This window comes from Sander lucioperca, chromosome 9 (genome assembly GCF_008315115.2).
Source record: "Sander lucioperca isolate FBNREF2018 chromosome 9, SLUC_FBN_1.2, whole genome shotgun sequence".
Classification (NCBI taxonomy): Eukaryota; Metazoa; Chordata; class Actinopteri; order Perciformes; family Percidae; genus Sander; species Sander lucioperca.
In genome coordinates, this window is record NC_050181.1 from 35,339,828 (window position 1) to 35,354,865 (window position 15,038).

Below are 15,038 nucleotides of genomic sequence, written 5' to 3' on the forward strand. Positions count from 1 at the left end.
TCTCTTGATGGATGTTTATTTTAAGTGCGATTTATTTGCATCATAGAAGTACATTCACTAATTTATGTAGTAAAATAATTCATAGAAAATCAAAGTTAAGAAAAATAGAATATTTTTTTTTTTTTTATGGTCACAGTGAATAAAATCTGAGCTATTGCGGAAGACTACGATGGCTTTGAAAAGTGCTCCATAACTGAAAAGACGTGATGGACGTGTAATGCATGCACGTGACGCGACATGCATTCAATTACAGGCATAGGGAATGAGAAACCAACCTGGAATGGGAAGCTGCTGTTCATGCCCTTTGACAAAAGAGCTCGTTGATGATCAGGTCCTGGCTTTTGATAAAAAGATTCTTCACATCCAAATAAATCGCTTCTGTGGATGTGGAAAACCAGGCAGTCATGCAGTATTTTAACCTTAAGTTAAGATCACTCCAAGCCCCATTCAAGGAGTTACACTTACTGTACATATTTTACATGGAAGCTAGATAATCAAGTGTTAATACAGTATAATACTTTGTGCGAAGTAGGGCTGCACAATATGTTTTTTTTTGTTTGTTTTTTTACATCATCGCGATAACGCGTGCAATAAACATCGCGAAAAGGCTGCGACATATTGCGAATGACAAAAAAAATCAGAAAACTGCACTCGAAAGTGTTCTTTTTTTTAGGGTTGTCTTTTATATTCAATTCAATCTTCAGTTTGTTCAATAAAAGCGTGTTGGAAATTATTTCATTTGATTTCAATTCAACAATATCAGAATACTGAAAGCAGCAGAAATGCAGAACTGAGTACACTTTAATATCTGCTTATTTAAAGTAAGCAAGTAATATTATCGCGATATTCAAAAAACATGATCGCATATCACATATTTTCGTCATATCGTGCAGCCCTAGTGCGAAGTAAGTTGCATTAAGAGGGATACGCTCGTTGACCTAACACGTGGCCCTTGTGACTAATGACTTCTCCTACGGTACAGGTGTGTCTCTGAACGCGGCCTGTGCATATGTGCACATTGCTCTCCATTCATTACATTACGTTGGTATGGTTGAACATGTATTAACTCTTTGAGTTTTCCGAATCACTCGATTGTCTTGATTCCCCTTTATCTGACTCATTGGAGGGTAATTCCTCCAGGCTTGTGTTTGAGTCCGCCCTGTTGGGCTGAGCGTTGGCAGGCTGGGGTGGTGGTTGTGTCCCGTTCACACACACCACAGTCCCCTCTGATTTGCTGAAACTGAACAGCTTCCCAGGACTGAATGTCCTGTTGGGGGACGGTGGCTTCTCCTGGCCACTAGGGGGAACGCTAGAGGCCACTATTGAGCCTGGTGCTCCGGCTGCCCCAGCTGGCTCTTTTTTCCCCTCAGGCGACTTCAAGAACTTCAGAAACCCTGGCAGCTTTGCCTCACCTCCCGTTGGGGACTGGGCTGGTGAGGAGCGGGACTTCCCCTGGAGAGGGATGATCTGCTTTAGCTTCATCACGTTGTTGTTCCCCAACAGGGAGCTGGGTCTCTTGGGCTTGTCCCCTGACTTGCCCCCCGGGGGTTTGTCGTGGTGGTGCTGGTGCTGGCTGTCTGCCCGGTGCTCCGTCTCCTGGCGGGCCTCAGCCTGCAGCTCCGCCTGGCGCTGAAGCTCCTCCTCCTCGCGCCGGCGTCTCAGCTGCTGTTGGAAGTGCTGCTGGGCCTGCTGCTCATGCTTCTAAACGGGGAGGCGTGTTAAAATGAAGACAGAGGAGGAGAGAGAGCGAGAGAAAGAGTCACAGGTAGAAAAAGAAAGATGGAAAAAGACAGTGGAACAGGGAGAGAGAGGAGACAACTGGACAGTGGCGATTTTAGACCCTTTTTAGGGGGGCTTAAATTTCATCTCAGCCCCCCTAAAAACTATATTAAAAAAAAATTGTTTTAATCAATTTTAGAGAAATTTCAGTGAAACAGGTTTAATATCCTGTGTCGCTGTCGCCAATGCTAGGGACCTGTTTTTATTTATTTTGTTGTTTACACCTCATTATCATTTCATTTGATTCTGGTAGTCCATAAAGGGACTTTTGTAGTTCAATATTTTGCATGTATCCTCTGTTATAATAATAAATACATATATTCATTGTTATCCAGTGAAATTACTGATTTGTTTTTGTCAGGGCCAGGTATAATGTCTCAGAAGTATGTAGCTACATAATTCATGGTTGGAGAATAGCCACGATGTTTAATGTTTAATCTTTGCGTTACTTTAGTGTCCGAGGTGAGGCGATTACGGCACAGCGCCATCTCATGTCAAATCCGTTCAGTTTCTGTGGTTCAATGTCACCAGAGTTGACGGAAAGTAAGTTTAAGTTTTTCTTGAAGGTTTTAGTTTTTCAAGTGCTTATATTATGCTTTTTGGCTTTTTCTCTTTCCTTTATTGTGATATATATCTTTTTGTGCAGGTTATAGGTTTACAAAGTGAAAAAGCCCAAAGTCCACCCCAAAGGGACTTACCATCTCCAACAGAAAACACTGTTCACAAACTAACTAACACACGTTACAATGCTCGCCTAGCTGCTAGCATGGCACGCCCTCATACTCTGCAACTGACTAGCTAGCAGTGCTTATCTAGCTACTGTAGCTAAAACAGAGAGCTCAACACACAGGGTGAAAAGAGGAGCTGCAGCAATGTTCAGTACAACAAAAATATGGTGTTTTTTGAAAATTAAACCACATAAACCTATTCTGGTACAACCTCTAAATACAATTATGAACCTGAAAATGAGCATAATATGAGCAATTCACTCAGTTTACACAAAATATTTTTCACTGCTTTTTTTTCGTTTTCGTTTACTAAATGAATCCTGTTTAAGGCCCTGTTTACACTAATACGCTCGTGGGTGAAAATGACAAAATATTTTATCAGATGTGCCTTTCATTTAGACGGCGACAGCGTTTTTGGGGCTTAAAAATGCAAAAAAGTGAAACCACCCTCCAGAGTGGAAATGTTAAAAACGCTCCACCGTCGCGTTCCCGTCTAAAGGGTAAAAACGCACTGTGCGAGTGTGTGTGTGTGTGTGTGTGTGTGTGTGTGTGTGTGTCTGTGTGTGCATTGTTTGGAGCAATAACTCCACCTCCTCATCTGTATAGACAAAATTGTCAGCTTTTGTTGTTCGCTTCGCACTACTAGGGAGAGGAGAGGGAGAGAGGAGGAGGAGAGGGAGACAAGTAGAAGAAAGGTTCTACGCAGGCGCGCAGACTTGGTGGATCGCATTTCACACACTTTTGCGTCACCATATGCACGCAGATTTCCCCCCCATAACGCTCGTCTAAACGCGGAATAAAAAGTGAGAACGCAACGCCACTTTTTCGTTTTCTCTTCAGATTGTTTCCGTCTAGACACCATCAAGACAAGTGCTAATGATGTGATACAACACTAGACAGACAAGCATACCCAAACACGTACAGTTATTTCTTATGGACAGAAAAAGCTGCACTAGTGTACATTGTTAACCAATGCACACCAAAAGACCCAGGGTCACACAGGGGTACGTATATAGAAATATGATATAAATTGCAGCCAGCAGCAAGCCTTATGTTGGCCGAAGGTCTTTCAAGCTATGATACAACTATACCTTGAAAGCTTCCCTTCGTCGGTACTCTAGCTTGGCCATCTCATCTGCTACCCAGCCAGGGATATCAGGGATGGCAACATGGATGATGTACTTTAGGAGGATTGCAAAGTGCTGTAAACCACCGAGACCACAAAGGGACAGGCTCAACACACAGTTACATCAAGGCACAATTACATTCTGTTTCTTATTCTGGATTGTTTTTGTTTTACAGACCAAAGAGCACATCTCATACACATACCAAAAACTCTAATGAGGTTTTGAGTTCATTAATGAACCTAGATTGAAAAAAAAGATGATTTTGAAGATTTTACAAAGTCACAACAAAAACTAGCAGGCCATGCACATTTGTACTTGTTTTGTAATGTTAAAAAAGTGTCTCTTAAAACTACAAAACTCTCAAACCTGCATTAACCGTATACAGTACAGTGCATACCTCCAGTAAGACGATGGAGATGATGATCATCTCAGGACTCAACCAGGGGAACAGACGCTGTAGCTGCCCACACTGACCAATCAGGTAACAGTTCACTATAATGGCTATCAAGCCCATGGCCTCCATAGCAGTCTGATGTTGAGAAACAGATGGAGAGAGAGAGAGAGAGAGAGAGATACAAAAATGTTTTATTTGTGTGTGTGTATATATATATATAATATGAATGTGTATGTATTATTGCATGCACACATGTACGCACGCACAAATACAAACCCTTAAAACAAATGCTGTTTGTTTAGTTTATAGTTAAACGTTTGTAATATCTGTACATATTTATAATATCTAATGTTAAAGTCTCCCGTCGTTACATTTTTATAAGAATTTATTTCTATATTTTTGTTTTCATATTTGCTCAATAACTTTTGTTTTCATATTTGCCCATTGATTGAGTGATTGATAGAAAACTGCAGGCTATTAGATGCCCCCACGGTGTACAATGCAGCCTGCAGGGCTTTTCTGACATTTCCCCCAAACACAACACACCGACCTGCCATTGTCCGATGTTCTCCACCCTCTGTCCAAAGGGTCTCTGCAGGCCAGTACACAGCTTCAGCGCGTCGCTGCGGATCTCGATGATGTTGTTGAGAAGAGCACACATGGCCGCCAGAGGAAACGCAGAAGAGAAGAGCACCACATAGCCAAACTGGATGAACATTTCCTGGTAGTCCTGCAGTGTGTCCTGTTAGAGTTGAACATAATCAAACAATATTAGTATTTTCATACAAATTAATTATAATTATTTTATTGTTCTTTTTCAACATGTCATTTTACCCGACTGAGTTTTTTTTTATGTTTTTGCCTATTTTTTTCCCTGCGTTTTTGAAGCTTTTTCCGAAATTTTGGTCACTTCTTTCCCCATTCTTTTGTTATTGTTTTTTTTTTTTTTTTTTTTTTTATGTTATACAATTGAAAAAATTGAAAAACACCCAAAGTCACTAAAAGTAGTGAATTTATTTCACTTGTGCAGACCGTTGTATGGAACCATCCACGTTACTTTTTTTTGACAATTTGGTTGAAAGAACTTCGGATATAGAAACTTTTTGAAAATGGGTCAAATTTGACCCGAGGACAACAGGAGGGTTAAAATATCGATATTTTGCGCCAGCGTATTGATTATCGTATAGCTTGAAGGACAACAATATATTGCCGTATCGATAGTTTGTCCCACCCCTAATATACACTTTGTATGACTTTAATCTGGAGGCAATCTTTACTAACAAAAACATGCATCCATGATAAAGAAAATCTATGAAAACAAATCTACACAAGTCACAGTTATGAGTATATACTGACCATGTTAAAGTGAATTTATAATATTTTGTCCTACCCCTACCTACCTCGTATGTCTGCATACAGCTCTCAATCTCAGCCTGGGTCAGGATGACCGTTTTGGGTTCTTCTGGTGGATCAATCCATGACTTCTTATGCTCATTCTCCTCACCTACGTTCTTTCTTCTCTGACAGAGAGAGTCAGATTCCTTTGGAGAGGACACAGGGGCATACTCGTTGGTCTACGATACTTTCTCTAGAGACTACTAGAGACAATAATCTTTTTTTTTTTTTAATTCTGCAGCTTTGGAATGGATAGTTTCATTTTGATCTGTCAGTGTACTACTGTACCTGGATGAATGACATCAATCTCCACAGACATGATATAACTTAATTCGTAAAACTACAGGAGACAAGTTGAACTGTATTGGAAAGAGTTAAAATGATTTAAATATAATGAAAGATTTCTGTTCCTTTAAAACAGTGGAAATGGTATGACAATTTAAGACAAAATCACTGGTTGAGATGGAGCCAAAACGACAACGCTGAATGATGATGATGAATAACAAACAGACCACATACTTCAGCCAGAGATTCACAATCACTGTCCTCATCACAACTGTCAAAAATACTGGACGGGTCCATCCCTTCCTCTACCATTGTGGGACTGTCCTCGAGGTGGCTGCGATCCGCCGCCTGCGTTTCTGTCGCGACATCCTGGTAGTCGACCTTCTCGGTGAAGCTGACTTTACGTTGCTTCAGATTGCTGTCATTCATGTCCCACTCTTCTTCTGTCAGCCTGAATCCGGCTTTCAGATCCCCTCTTCTCTTTTGCTCTGGGTTTCCGTTAGCAGCGTGACTGACAGGGATCCCTCTGGGACCCAGTAAGGAATAGGCTGTCATTGAGGCTTGGGCCTTTCCCAGAGCCAGGCGGCCGTACTTTAGTACGATGGTTTGGAGGAGCTCCCACAGCACCTTGGGGGTGAAGACGCCCAGCTTGTTTTGCTCGTAGAGATAAGGCTGGAGGACCTCTTTGATGTTCTGTAGGAACTGCCGGAAGATCAGTAGAGTAGCTAGCATCTGTGAGGAGTAGGACAACATCTGTTAATGTGCTGAGTGTAAGGAATGCAAAGGAGAAAACATGCATGCATTCCAAAAAGTGTTTAGCAAGCACATATGATGTAGATATTCAGTCTGACTGAAGTACAAATGCAGGTCACTGCCTGACAGTGGCGACAGTGTTGAAAGGGTTGATACCTTTTACAAGATTGTTGTTTGAAACGAGTCAGCTGGAAATGTTAAAGAGGCGCTATGCAGGTTTGGCAATTTCTTCGCTGTTTTCTCGCTTTTTGCTCACAGGTTTCTCTATAGAGCTCCACCTACAGCTACAGAATAGATATTTGGCAACACTGTCGTAAAAACTCGTTGGCGACTCTCCCTCCTCCCATCTTCTCACTCTGTTCATGTGCATTTGTTTTCAAAGAAGCCGGTGAACGCACAGGGCCATGTCCACTGAGGTTTTTCTCAAAATATTACCCTTCTCTCCCGGGTCAGTAACATTATTCTTTTTTCCTACAATGGCCTTAGAACGCTGTCGGAGCAGTAGCAACTTGCAACTTTGCCAACATCAAGCTGACAAGAAACTCTGTGGCAGATAAAGTTTCTGATCAAAGATACTTACAAGTACTACAGCCGGAACGCCAGGTCAGCATCGGATTTGCAGTTTACTCGTGTCTGACTCCTCCCTCGGTCAGTCTGCCCTTTCCTCTTTCTCTGTTCCTCCGACAATGCTTTCCTAGCTGTCTGCTTCTTTTTTGCAGGCTAAGCCATGAGGATAGTGTGAAAAACTCCATCGCTACCTTGTTCTTATAGCTAGACGGTTCCTGGATGGGGGCGTGTATGTGTGCAGTGCCGTGAAGCAATTCGTTACATCGTTAAACCTGATATCACGTGATACTTCCTGACGCTGAGGCCGGCGGCCTGCCGGCCCAAAGTTGCAAGGGTGGTTTTTCCGCTCACAGGCGCTGGGGGGAAGCGAGACGGCCACCATTCAACCCGAAAAAAGTCATATAACCATTCCAGTGACTCTGAAGCTAGTAGTTCCCTTTTAAAAGTCTGCCGGAGACAGCTTTTCCAACCAAATCAAGTACCCATTGTTTCAAAATTAATAAGAATTTTGAGCGGAAAATTGGCGCCATTAACAAATCTAAACTGCATATGAGCCATGTGAAAATAAAAAGCTTGACAGGCAGACATAGCAACTGTAACTAAGAGTGGTGGGGGCTTATCAAACAGTCAATTGCCACTTTTGGCCCCAGTGGCCCCAGTTAGTTACAAAGTTACATATTGTCAATAGTCTGTAGTCAATAGACCAATAGTTTGTCTTATTGTTTGTGATGCTGCCAACAGTTGTTGTTACCTCCTTAAGTCGCTCCATATCCTTGAGGTAGAACCCAATGTAGAAAAGGCTAAGGTAAGAATTGATGAATTCAAACTGTAAAAACAACCAGAGAGAGAAACATTACAGGAAGTCAAACACCCACTCAATCAAGATGAATTGTGTCTATTCTGCCATAAACGGAGGAAGATGCACAGCTTACAAAAACCATCTTGATGATGAGATTACTCTCATAGGCACTCTGGAGTCTGTAGTTCTCTGGATGGAGAAATAAAGAGAAGCATTTGCCAATGTGCAGAGTTTCCTTAGATCAATTATCGAGCATTTGAGAAAATGCAAAAGACAGGAACCTTATAGCTAAAAGATCACTTCATCGGTACTCAGGTAGCTAAAAACCTACCCAATAATTACAATCATGGGCAGAAATGTTCCATTTTATTTTATTAAATTTCTTTTAAAGTAATTCCTGTATTCTAAGGCCGGCTTCACACTGCCTGCGCTGCGTGAGCGTGTCAGTTGCGTGGCGTGTTTATTTCAGCTCCCATGTTATCAGGTTAGAGCTTACACACTGCCTGTGTGACGCGCACGTCTCAGGCGTGGCTCGAGCCGCACCGAAAACGCGTGCATGCTAGAAATAGGACCGTCGCCTATTTTTCACGCGACACGCAATCGTGTTGGAAGCGTTTCCAGGCAAAATAGAATACGACAAAATGTTTATATGTCATTTTGACATAAATACATATTAATAAATGACATTTTGATGTTTGAAAGTCTCTAGGTTTTGACATAAATGCAGATATAAATGTTATTTAAAAAAAGTAATAAATAATTATCGATTTTCAAATATTGCACCTGTCGAAATATTCTGTAGCCTATTTTGCCATCAATACTGCCGACGTTGTCTTTGCTGTAATCAAATCAGTATACAGTATATTTATGTTTAACATGAAGTATACTACTGCTTGAGTGCAGTAAATCAATGGGAAACATACATGTGTACAGACAAGGCTAGCAGCAGCAGCAGCAACAGCAGCAGCGCCGCGTCAGACACGATTCTGGTGTGAAAAGACATAGAAAACGCCACGCAGCCGCCACGCAACAGAAATGCCACGCTCACGCCACGCAGGCAGTGCAGCCGGCCTTAGTCAAAGAGATAATATTTTCACTATTGTGCCCAGAGAGTGTCCATTGTATGTCTCTCACCCATGTCATTAAGCCAGTAGGCAATCTTCTTATACACTTCATCACATATGGTCACAGTGATGGCCAGAAGTATCTTAGGAATGAATCTTGTGACACCAGGTAGCTCCTGAATCTCCATCACCACTTCCTGCAAGGCAAGGGGCATTAGAAGCATGATAAATATTCAATAAGTCTATTCATTCATGTCTACTCCCACGACTATTTTTAAAAAGGCTATTAAATGAATGTGAACTGGCAAGAGGAATTTTTGAGTGTGCTTTGTTTAACCTGTTTGTAAAAATTATACGATTCACACATTTTTAGACTAAACTGTAGTTATGGATCTTACCTTTTCTGGTATATAATAAACTATAATTCTAGGTTGTCTGTCTTGCTGTTGTTTAACTGTTAGTGGGTGGGTTTAAACTCCTCACGAGAAATACATTTATACAATATCAGCCCCATTTATCAGCCCCGGACTGATTTCATATCTTGTCGTGTTATCTGTTCAAACCTGCAGTTCCAGGCAGAGGAGCATAGCGAGGAAGACAAAACAGAGACAGAGGAGGCAGATGGGCAGGCTGACCAGCCATCTGAACAGAGCTCTCTTCCAGGGCGGGTAGTAGAACTCCTCACAGCCCGTTATGGGACTGCAGCGCTTCACTCCCTGCAGACACAGCAGAGGAAGAGAAAACAAGAAAAAGGGAGAACTTTAGAGACTTTTTTTTTTTGCCGTGATTGCAATAATCTTCACTGAAAAATGGATTGGAAATGTTTTTTCTCCACAATAACTCAGAGTTTCTACAGGTTTCACCAAGTCAAATTTAAGACTTTTTAAGACCTTTTTTAAGACCATTATGAATGAAATTTAAGACCTTTATCACAACATCAACTGAGCCCTAAATTCAATTGTTTTCAAGCCAAGTATCGCTAAACTTGCACTTCCCCATTGCTGAAGAATAGAATCCTTTTTATGTCTGTGGTACAATCCGAAAGAGACTCGCGCCAATAATATATAAGTTGCATGTTGGTCTCATTTGTAGTCGTAATACAGCAAAATTATAAAAAAATAATTATTAAAAAATATTTGGACTAGCGAAAGAAATAACCACAACACCCCGGAATAATTAAAAAAAGAGCATTAGAGGTAGTGTTGCATGGACATGGGACAATTAAATTAAGACCTGTTTGAAATTATTCAAGACCTAGAAAGTCCTTCCAGAAAAATGCGGAGTTTTTTTGTAAATGTTGCGGGCAAAAATCCTTGATTATGCGGCACGTTTTCTTAAAGCAGCCATATTATGCTCATTTTCAGGTTCATAATTGTATTTTAAGGTTGTACCAGAATAGGTTTACATGGTTTAATTTTCAAAAAACACCATATTGTTGTTGTACTGCAGTGCTCTCTCTCACTGCTGCAGCTCCTCTTTTCAGCTGGTCTCTGTTTTAGCTACAGAGTGAGACCTCTTTTCTTCTTCTTCTTCTGTACTATCTTTGATTGCACTGCACATGCCCAGTAGCTCAGATGTAGATCATGTCAGCTAGCTAGCTCCATAGACAGTAAAAGAAAGGCTGTTTCTACAACTTCGGTCAGTTACAAGGCAGGATTAGCTGGGAGACTTCTAAATGAGGGCGCACATGTAAGTAGTTCTTTTGTAGATTATGGTGAACTTGTGTGTGTTGTAGCAGTGCTTTGCTATTGAGAACGAGGTAGCATGCTAGCGTTAGCATGCTAGCATTAGCCATAGTGTTAGCATGCTAACGTTAGCATGCTAACGCTACGAGCTAATGGTTGCGGTTAGCCTGCTCGTTTCGGGAGTTTCAGTACTTTGCTATTGAGAACGAGGTAGCATGCTAGCGTTAGCATGCTAGCATTAGCCATAGCGTTAGCATGCTAACGTTAGCATGCTAACGCTACGAGCTAATGGTTGCGGTTAGCCTGCTCGTTTCGGCTTGTGACGTCACAAGCCGTGCCGATTTTGAACAGCTCACCCAGAGACTGAAGGCAGGACACATTCAGAAACCGTATCTCACTCTAAACAGCATGGGTGGATTTTTTTCAAAGTTTGTATGTGTGTGGAAGCACCAGAGACACAAAATAACACCCCAAATCCCAGAAAAAGTGTTTTTTTCATAATATGGGCACTTTAAAAAATGCGATGGAATATGCGGGATATTTATGCAATTTTATGCGATGAAATTGCGGGAACTTGCAAAAACTGCGGTTTCATCATGGCTTCATCGCGGGGTTTGCAGCTTTTCGATGATGTTCACGTCGCGTAATTACGTCACTTCATAACGTTCCCATGGTAACAGGGGAAAATGGCTGCTCTTGTGTGAAGTAAACGCAACATTTTTCAACTTAAGATATATGTGTGACTTTTTTGCAACGAAAATACAGGGATTATGAAATCATGCAAGCCCCGCATATTTTGCGCGGAAATCGGCAATTTATGTGGCGAAAGTGCGGCGTATTTGAAAAAGAATGCGGCCCCCGCATAAATATGCGGACTTTGGCTGATTATGCGTTGAATTATGCAATCGCATAATCGCGTTTTTCTGGAGGGACTGCCTAGAATACAATACTTATGCGAATTTAAGACTTTTTAAGGCCTAAAATTTTGATTTTGAAATGTAATGTTTTTTAGATTTTTTAAGACCCCACGGAAACCCTGTAACTGTTTTCTTGCCTGCTTGCATTTCTTATGTGTTTGCTGTTGCGTGTCAGGTTATTGTGGAAAACATCAGACATCAAAACCCCCATTCATATTTTGAGTTTGTCTGATGTGTTTTATCAAAGTTGCTCCGTAACGTCTTTTTTTTTTTTATAGAAGCTGACATGAATTCAGAATGTATATATATACACAATGTGCCAATGACACATCAGTGATTGAAGTGTACCACAGTCCACATCCTCTATTCATATCATTCATAACATCATGTTATTCTGAATAACCATGCTGCCGTTAACACGAGTGCTTCCCCAAAAATATCTCTCGCCCAACGTGGGGCTCGAACCCACGACCCTGAGATTAAGAGTCTCATGCTCTACCGACTGAGCTAGCCGGGCCTGTTTCCACTCTGTTCCAATGTGTCTTTTCAAACGAGTCATCCACACCCCTCCCCCAAATTCTCTGAGCTGAGGGCGGGAGAGAGGCTGCCTGCTCCCCCTTCTCTTCTCTAGAAGAGCACATGGGGTATGAAGACACACTAATCTTGTCAACACAAAGATCACAAGTAATGTCAAGTCATTTCCTGCTATTGTGTACCATTCCGATCACAGCAAAGTTGCGCAAGTGCTCGCTGATAAACCACTCAACCAGACTGCTACATTGCAACTTTACCTGAGGATAGTTGCTTTGTAGTCTATATCCTTGACGTTCCACTTCTGGGATTGCTCCGTTGGCGCCAGAAAATCCGCCGGATTTTACTCATTTAGGCCGGATATCCATTACCTTGGGCTTCCTTTGTGTTGGCATTTTATACTCCGGTGGATTTCTGAGGACTTTGGTTAATTGCTCCTCAAATCTCTGCAGGGTAAATCCCATAGACAGTATATAAGAGTGGACCAACAGATCCTGTTGCTCTGGACGGAGACCAGTGAAGGATATTAGAAGCACTTTTCCGGTGAGCGCTGAGCGTTACTGCGCAGCCTCCAACTGAGAGAGACGACGTAAATGTGACGTGAGCACGGTAGCTGTGCCAAGAGAAATCTCAATCATTCCGAATCTTGCAGAGACGGAGAGTGTAGGTATATGTAAGGAGATAACATAGGCACAGGCTAATTATTGCTAACTAAAATGCTAGTTAACATTAGTAATTAAACTTAAACAGCTAATGTAAGTCGAAACTGTCTGCGAGCTTCTCCTGTACTAACGGTAATTCCTCTACTGTGCGACAGTAAGTCACGTGGTTATGACACAATCGTTAGCCTATTTTTACAAAAACGTCTGCTACGGAGCCATAACGTGAGGTACAAGGTAATGGAGCCCTTTATACATTGTCGTGTTTCTTTAGAAATAAACAATGGACAAATAAAGTCTTTAAACACTTCAGATGTAAAGTTATTCGCTGTCAAAGTGACGTCAAAATGAATGGCAGTCAATGGAATGCTAACGGGGGGTGAGTGCTTATTAGCATCAAAATGGCGCCATAGGGGGTTCGGGTTGTGAGGAGACGCTTACCCCCTTGGTAAATCCAGACAGCTAGCTAGACTATCTGTCCAATCTGAGTTTTCTGTTGCACGACTAAAACAACTTTTAAACGTACACGTTCCACCGAAACAACTTCCTTCCGATGCCTATTTTGCAGCGGCAGCACAGCTTTTCGCCGGTGCTTAGCACTGCCCAAGACGATTGTGATTGGTTTAAAGAAATGCCAATAAACCAGAGCATGTTTTCCTCCCATCCCGGAATGCTATGTGGAGTAGCCAGCCTCCTCCAGCGGACTTTGGAGGAGGGTCTGGCAAAGACCAATGTGACTGTTGATGCATGGAACTTTGTGAGAAGTCTTTAGCTCTATTGACAAGTGACTTATGAATGTTTGGGAGTAGATCTGAGCAAATACAGCAGGGAGTGAATAAAACCTTTCGTACGCCACAACAGAACAGCAGCTGCTTTTTTTTTTTCCATCCGTGCCTGCTAAAATGTCAGTAAGGATCCTCACCCTGAACTGTGGCCTGGGCTCCTCCAAGGACTCGGCGGGGGTGTCCAGGGTGCCCCACCTGTAGGCTAGCTCCGCCTCTCGCCTCTTCCAGCGCTCCAGGAACAATGTCGCCCACACAACATTGAAGAGGGCAAAAACCACACAGCAGATATCCTGACTGGTCTGTGAGCGAGCATGAGAGAATCAGAAGATACTTATATAAGCCTTGAGATTATGATTATGCCATGCAGTTTTCAGTTGCCGAAGCTAGTGCCATTCCTCTTTTTTTTTTATCTTTACAAAGCACGCAAAGGATATTATGAAAAAATGTATGAGGACAGAATAGACAAAATAGACATCAAAACATCAGTGAGATCCTGACATTCCTGGCATAAAAATACAAACAATATGATATGATTACAAATTTAAATAAATTTAAATAAATTTTATAGCTTCAAGTTAGAGTTTGCAAACCTGTCTGTTAGTGACAGTGGACAAACAGTTACAAGTTCAAAGGGATTGAAACAGGTTTAATGTTAATGTTAATGTGTGGCTGTCGCCGATGCTATGCATCTGTAACCCAGCCAAGGAAAAGGTCAACAGAAACGTAGTTTTGGCCAATCGGAGAAGGTTGTGCCAGACTGCCGCCTTTGGCTGAGTCTCTATCTGATCTGTCAGAGGGAGAGCAGGAGTGTGGTTGTGAAGTTTAACATTGGTAGTCCCCAGAGAAGAAGAAGTTGGTAATATCATGGCACAGATTAGTACCTAAATTGAAACGTAAGCAACTAAAATTGCTGAATGTTAGAACATTGTGTCAAATTGGTCGTTATTACTATGACAGGTTTAGTTCCATCATAGTGTTTATAGTGTACAAATCGCAGAATCGCCCCTGATCAGTACACATCTAGCATGACAGTTAAATGGTGATTTTCAGTATAGTAATATTCCAAGTGCTTGAAAAGACAGATTCTGGGCCCTATTTTAACAATCTAAGCGCACGGCGTGAAGCACATGGCAGAGGTGCGTTTAGGGCGTGTCCAAATCCACTTTTGCTAGTTTGACGGCGAAAAAAAGGGTCCGTGCACCGGGCGCATGGTTCTAAAGGGTTGGACTTAGTGTCTTCATTAATTCATAGGTGTGTTTTGGGCGTAACATGCAATAAACCAATCAGAGTGTCATCTCCCATTCCCTTTAAAAGCCAGGCGCGTTTGTACCTTGGTGCATTGCTATTATGAGGATTTGAACCGTAATATTTTTATTTGTAATCTTTTGCATGTTTGTGTGCTGCTGCGCTTCCCTGTGTGTGTGTAACAAGCATAGTGTGCGCTCGCTGTGCATAAGCCTAGGCGCATTTTACTAATCTGCTGTTAAAATAACAATGAAATGCTGCGTTATTGACTTTAGACCAGGTTTTTGTTGGTCAATGGCGCGATCACTTTCCGCTGCCTCAAGAT

The 15,038-nt window shown here is 41.8% G+C and overlaps 1 protein-coding gene and 1 non-coding gene across 5 annotated transcripts in view; both read right to left on the reverse strand.

Annotated features, from left to right (window-relative positions):
- Nucleotides 1-15,038, reverse strand: part of ano8a (anoctamin 8a) — a 28,440-nt gene continuing 13,402 nt past the window's right edge. The window contains exons 8-18 of one of the 4 annotated variants that reach the window (XM_031281026.2): nucleotides 13,606-13,767; nucleotides 9,455-9,607; nucleotides 8,962-9,088; nucleotides 7,961-8,016; nucleotides 7,780-7,854; nucleotides 6,018-6,440; nucleotides 5,429-5,569; nucleotides 4,579-4,770; nucleotides 4,032-4,163; nucleotides 3,599-3,709; nucleotides 1-1,701 (exon numbers count right to left, since the gene is read on the reverse strand). In XM_031281026.2, coding sequence (XP_031136886.1) covers nucleotides 1,063-1,701; nucleotides 3,599-3,709; nucleotides 4,032-4,163; nucleotides 4,579-4,770; nucleotides 5,429-5,569; nucleotides 6,018-6,440; nucleotides 7,780-7,854; nucleotides 7,961-8,016; nucleotides 8,962-9,088; nucleotides 9,455-9,607; nucleotides 13,606-13,767 — 2,211 coding nt within the window. In that variant the 3' untranslated portion in view covers nucleotides 1-1,062. Of the gene's footprint in view, nucleotides 1,702-3,598; nucleotides 3,710-4,031; nucleotides 4,164-4,578; nucleotides 4,771-5,428; nucleotides 5,570-5,942; nucleotides 6,441-7,779; nucleotides 7,855-7,960; nucleotides 8,017-8,961; nucleotides 9,089-9,454; nucleotides 9,608-13,605; nucleotides 13,768-15,038 lie in introns of all 4 variants that reach the window. The other 3 variants (XM_031281025.2, XM_031281024.2, XM_031281028.2) reach the window with 3 other exon arrangements.
- trnak-cuu lies at nucleotides 11,938-12,010 on the reverse strand. The gene has a single exon. It is a non-coding gene; the product is annotated as a tRNA-Lys (tRNA).